The 6,000-nt window shown below is 39.4% G+C and overlaps 1 protein-coding gene across 1 annotated transcript in view; it reads left to right on the top strand.

Moving 5' to 3' along the window:
- The window catches only part of ACMSD (aminocarboxymuconate semialdehyde decarboxylase), an 81,946-nt gene that overhangs the window by 39,316 nt on the left and 36,630 nt on the right, over positions 1-6,000 (top strand). Inside the window, exon 6 of the mRNA XM_006834586.1 lies at positions 1,915-2,008. Within this exon, the coding sequence (XP_006834649.1) occupies positions 1,915-2,008 (94 nt within the window). The remainder of the gene's footprint in view (positions 1-1,914; positions 2,009-6,000) is intronic.

The following is a 6,000-nucleotide window of genomic DNA, read 5'->3' as shown; positions in this document are numbered from 1 at the left end:
AGTAGTGAGGTTGGCCCAGGATCCCACATTGTTTCGTTCTGCTGTGCATAAGGTCACTATGAGTCGGTGCCGACTCGATGGCACCTAACAACAACAACTGGCTGTTTGTTTCAAGGTGAACTTAGAAGCTCCAGAGCATCTAATTCCTCCCCTTACCTCCCTTCTAGTGAGTGAGCCCAGTATCCATATAGGTCAGTTTTCAGGTACAAAACTGACTTTGTTACTAGTATGAGGCAGAGTAGTCATTCCAGGTAGTCCGGCTTTACCATTTGTCAGTCATAAGACCTGAGAAGTTACTTAGCCTCCATCTGCCTTCTCTGTAAAATGGGAATAATAATAGTGTACATTTTATATAGGATCAGATTAGCTAATAAATGTAAAATTATTATAACAGCTTTGCTAAATGGCAAGTTTTCAGTTAATGTTAGTTGTCATGATTTTGAGAACAAACAACTTCTTTTGTGGTCTTTACAATGCCTCACATATAGAAGGTACTCAAAAAAATTAGTTGACTTGAATTGCATAGAAATTAATAGACGTAAGCACACAGAATAGAGTTTTATTCTAATGAGGAGTCAAATCCCATTGAAATACCATCATTTACCTTTGCCAGTATGCATCTCCACGCGTACTTCAAAAAGTTCATGGAAAAACTTCATTATCTTTTCATTCTAATTTTCCATGAATTTTAATGCCCCCTGTATCAGATCCCAACTAGCTTAAATCCCTTCAAAAGGTTTGTGTTTCTTCTGCTCTCCAGAATCCATGGTAGCTCTTTTTTCCACATACCTTTTGCCTGCTACTTCCAGAATTCCACTGCCCCAGAATTTTTCCATATTAAAAGCACTTAAGTATTCAAGTCACTTTGCAGCAGCCTGGCTAGCTTAAATATTTCCCTTGTTGAGTGAGGTATGTGAAGATAGAGTGAGTCACTCCAGCACCCCAACATATTTTGAAAGGAAATACTCTAAGGAAAAATCTATTTTGAATCTGGATAAATAACTAATATTCAGTCCATGCTAAGGGGACTCTTTTTTTAATTAAACATTTTTGTTGAATAAAGGTCATTCTATCCAGATGGTATTTCCATTTCCTAACAAGCCCTAGAGCAAATTTGTCCATGACATTCAGCTCAAAACCTGCCTTTGTACCTTAGGCATTCCCATCCACTGTCTCTGAGTGGCCAGCTGGTTTGGGTCAGGCCAACCTGCCCTAGCCCAGCCCTGAGCCACTGCCTCCCCGCCTATCAGCCCTTCATTCTCTACATCCTCTGATTTCCAAGTGGGGGCAAGGAGGGACACGTGAGCCCTGACTCCAAGGAAAAAATCTGAGCAGTCTTTCCAAGGGAGTGAACTAAGAGCCGGTAGGGAAAATTTCCTCTACATTTGAGGTGCAGGATTACTCCCTGAGCATTTTGCTCTTAGCCAAAACACTTGACAACTGGATGTTTCCTATGAATGGTTTTGTCAGTCAATATATTAAATCTACCAATCTTCCTTATTAATTCTAAGAGTCCTTTTTTTTTTTCTTTCCCAAACAGCAGCAGAGTTTATCAATGACTCTTTTATATTATATGGATTATGAAACAACTTCCTTTTTTTTTAGTTTATTTATTCAGATCAATATGTTGTTGTTGTTGTTAAGTACCATAGAGTCGGTTCCGACCCATAGCAACCCTGTACAGGGTTTCCGAGGCTGCAACTCTTTACAGGAGCAGAAAGCCTCATCTTTCTCCCGCGGAGCGGCTGATAGTTTCAAACTGCTAACCTTAAGGTTTGCAGCCCAATTCGTAACCACTATGCTACCAGAGCTCCTTAGATCAATAAAGACCTAGAGAAAAGCAATTTCTCTACAATAGTATCTTGCAGGTGCTGGATCATCCAAATAACCCTCTTTCTCATTGCTTCTTTGAAGGCGGCTGAAAGACTCAATTGCTCCCTGTTCGTGCATCCCTGGGACATGCAGATGGATGGACGGATGGCCAAATACTGGCTCCCTTGGCTTGTAGGTTTGTGTGCATTTGGGGTCCAGGAACAGAGAACCTACTCTTGGGTTTTTCCAGTCATCGGTGGAACCTATTATGCCAAAGAGAGAAAGTATGAATAATTAAGTGTATTGTAAGTAATAACAACTATTATTTATTGAACTCTTACTCTGAGATGGCTGTTCATATGACTTCATATACTTTTCATTGCATCATCACAAAACCCTATGAGGTTGGCATTATAATTACATTGATAGAAAAACTACATCTTGGTGATTAGGTAAGTTGCCCAAGTCATACAGTTAATAAGTGGAAATAATTACATTTAAACATGGGTCTGTGTGCATTGAATGCCCTTTTCATTCACTACTCAGCTTCCCAAAGACCCTCAAAAGCAAAACAAAACAACCATCCTGCCTAGTAAATTTCTTATAAAAGCTGATAGCAGCATTTGTTCTTACAAATGAAAACCCTGGAGTTACAAGGTCAACTTCTACCAATCATGGATCAGAGGTCACAAATTGTAGATAATTGTGGCTTTCAAACTTTCATGTTGTTAATTTGTCCCTTCTGACCCTTGCCTCCTCCACTTTTCATTCATGGTTCCACAAGAGGGCAAGGGGAAGAGGAGAAGCATCTATGTGGCCTGCCTAACCTCTTGTTACCAGTCCTTATAAGAAAAACACATAGAGAACATGTGCAGAATCCACAGATACGTCTAAAGCCAGAGGTGAAAAGTACAGGTCATCTATGGTTAGGTCCCCAAATGAAAAGTGTTGTGTTTTCTTTCGGAGGATACTCTCTGAAGACAAAATGTACAAGGAATTCTGACATAACCAAAAGAGCAACGCCATGAAAATGTAAAAGAAGCAACATGTTAGAAATCGAACAATCAGGTTTCAGTCCTAGCTAGTCTCTATTTCACCTTATAATCTGTGGCAAGTTATTTTACTGCCTGGGCCTTACTTACTCCTCATGGGTAAAATGAGAGAGCTGGTTTGGATTCTGTTATAGATCTCTTCATGATGTGACATTTCATGTTCCTGTGATTTGCTGATGAAGAGTGATAGAATTAATAAGACTGTTTTCCTGCCTATCCCCCATCAAATTCTTGAGTAACAAAGAAGAGGTCATCTTAGAGGACCCCAGTGCTGTCCAGCTTCAAAGAAAGTCTCAGTCTGTCTGGTTCACACAATTTTAGAAGGCCAACAAATTACTTATAGTATGTTTGTGTGGAAACAGAGCATAGCATTTGCACATAAGGTCAAATCGTTTGTTTGTTCAACTGGTATATCCTGGTCCCCTCTAGCATGCCAGGCCCTGTTCTAGGCACTGAGGGTATAGACAGGAACAAAACCTCTACCCTCAGGGAGCTTATTCTTGTTGGAGGAAAAAGGAACACCTAATAAAGTAACACATAATAAACAGGCAAGCAGACTAATTTTAGGCAGAGAGAAAACAGGGGTAGGACTGAAGCATAGTAGGTAGCATGTGCTTTCAGGAGCCACCATGAAAGTGTGAAAAGGTAGTACAGGTAGTCCCCGACTTAGAATGGGATTCCATTCTGCCCACTTTTCATAAGTCGGTTCTGACATAAGTTGAATATCTTTTATATGTAAAAAATAGTTTTCATTATTATTGACATTTATTATCAGTAGTTTTCTAAAATCTGTTCTTTAGTTGTATTTGGGGATTGGAAATTATTACATAAAAATTTATAGGTACATATTAATACATGTTGTTGTTAAGTTCTAACGAGTTGGTTCCAACTCATAGCAACCCTGTATAAGGTTTCTGAGGAGCATCTGGTGTGTTTGAACCGCTGACTTTACACTTCAACCTTGCGATCCAGTGCTTATCCTATAGGACCACACCAGGACTTCTATATATACACATACATTAAAAATACACAAATCATAAATATTTACTCTGATGAGTAAGATGAGTTGAACAACATTGGCATTTTGTTTGTTGTGATAATATTACTACTTGTGGAAGGTTGTGGGTCATCTGGACTACCCTTGGGAGTGGAGTTAGCATTTCTGGTCAGAAAATTAGTGCAAGCTAGTCCTTTTCTTCTTCATATATTTCACAGTAACATCTCACTGCTTCCAGAATGTGCCTCTTTTAACAAGGTGGTCAGCATTTGGGTCCATATTTTCAAGCAACTAATACCCCTGATTTTGTTTAGAAAAAATTTCAGCTAAACCTTTACTGTAAATTTTTTAGACAACTTTTCTCCTGCTGATCAGTCAACTCTTCTTCTTCTTTAATCTATGAGCAGTTCTACATTGGTGATATCAAATTCTAAATCCAGCATTCTTGCCATATAGGCTATCTTTCTACCAATCTTGTCCATCATATCATCCTGATCAAATGTTTGGAGCGTTTTCACATAACTCAGAAAATTTTTTCCAAATCCCCATAACTTCTACCAGCAAGATGCAATGTTTCAGATATACTAAAGAATGTTACAAGGAAACTGCCATTGAAAGGGTTGTCTGGTACATGTGTAGGTCACTTACCATGTGTTTTGAGTTGAACATTGCCCAAAACTTTGAATTTGTTACAACTCATTGCATTAACACCAAAACAGACATCATTGTAGGCCAGGCCTTAGCCTGCTATACTGCAGCGTTTTAAATAGTAAGTCATGATATTGAACCTCAGAGAATGATAATACCAGCAAATTATAACCCTGTGTGTTGTACATTTACTAGTGATAAGCTGTATCAAAACAAAACCAAAAAGCTCAAACAATCGTAACTCAATACATCAAGACATAGTGTAAGTCGGGGTCTATCTGTATTTGTATGGTGATACAGGAGGTGTGGGGATGTTGTACAAAAAATAGAGACAGATAGGAATGGGCAGAGGGAGAGGCAGCTACAAAGCATTCATGTGGATACAATCCTGGAGTTTTGTTTCTTCAAGGAATATTATAAATAGGCCTGGGCATCACCCTGTGGGGCAAAAACTCCTTTAACCTTACATTTACCATTTCCCTCAGCTTTCAATCCTGTTTTCTTCCCCTTCACAGCAAAGCTTTTCAAAATTATTACCTACAGCTCAAAACCCTACACTGGGTCTTTATGAGTTGGAACAGACTCAATGAGGTTTAACAACAACAAAGGTCATCTCCACTCCCTTGTCTCCCATCCTACATATACTCCAATCAGACATTTCCTCTGTCATTTCTCTAAAATGTCAACATCAAGCAAGTGAATTCCATTGTAAAGTTCAATGATCGTTTCTTAGTCTTCTTTTTACCACTGGGCAATATTTAACCCAGGTGACCAAACTCTTTCTTAAAACGCTCTCTGGATTTCCCAGTCTACTTTGTTGGTCTCTCTCTTTGTCCTGATCTCAAAATGTTGGACTGCCTCTAGATTAAGTCCTAAAACCTATTCTGTCCTCAATCTATACCTCTCCCTGGGAGACCTCATCTAAATACCAGTAATATGTCACCAACTCCCAAATTTTCATTCAGTTTTACCTGCTCCCCTAAGTTTCAGACATGTTTAGCAAAGTGATATGTCTACAAGGGTATCACATTCGTTGTGAGTGCTGTTGAGTCGGTTCCGACTCATAGCGACCCTATGTAGAGTTTCCAAGGAGTGGCAACAACATACTTTGTTCTTAACTTGGAGATTGTTCCAAACACCTGTCAAGTTCTTTTTAATGGCTGAATAACATTCTACACCTTTTTTCATTTAACCTGACCCTTATTGATGGACTCTTGTGTTATTCCCAACAATGCTGCCATGAACATCTTTGTTACTGTTCCTCGAGGAACAGATTGTATCCTCCCTTGGGACCTTTGTTTTACCTATTTTTCCTGCCCTAAAATCTCTTCTTTAGATTTGATACAAGGCTGGCTCCTGTTGTTTTCTTCTTAAAGAACCCTGGTGATGCTGTAGGGTACGCACTAGACTACTACCCACAAGGTGGGGGGTTCAAACTACCAGTGGCTCTGCAGGAGAAAGAAGAGGCTGTCCGCTCCTGTAAAGGCATAG

This window comes from Chrysochloris asiatica, unplaced genomic scaffold (assembly GCF_000296735.1).
Source record: "Chrysochloris asiatica unplaced genomic scaffold, ChrAsi1.0 scaffold00012, whole genome shotgun sequence".
NCBI lineage: Eukaryota > Metazoa > Chordata > Mammalia > Afrosoricida > Chrysochloridae > Chrysochloris > Chrysochloris asiatica.
Note: the sequence above shows the minus strand (reverse complement) of the source record. Positions and strands in the feature narration are given on the sequence as shown.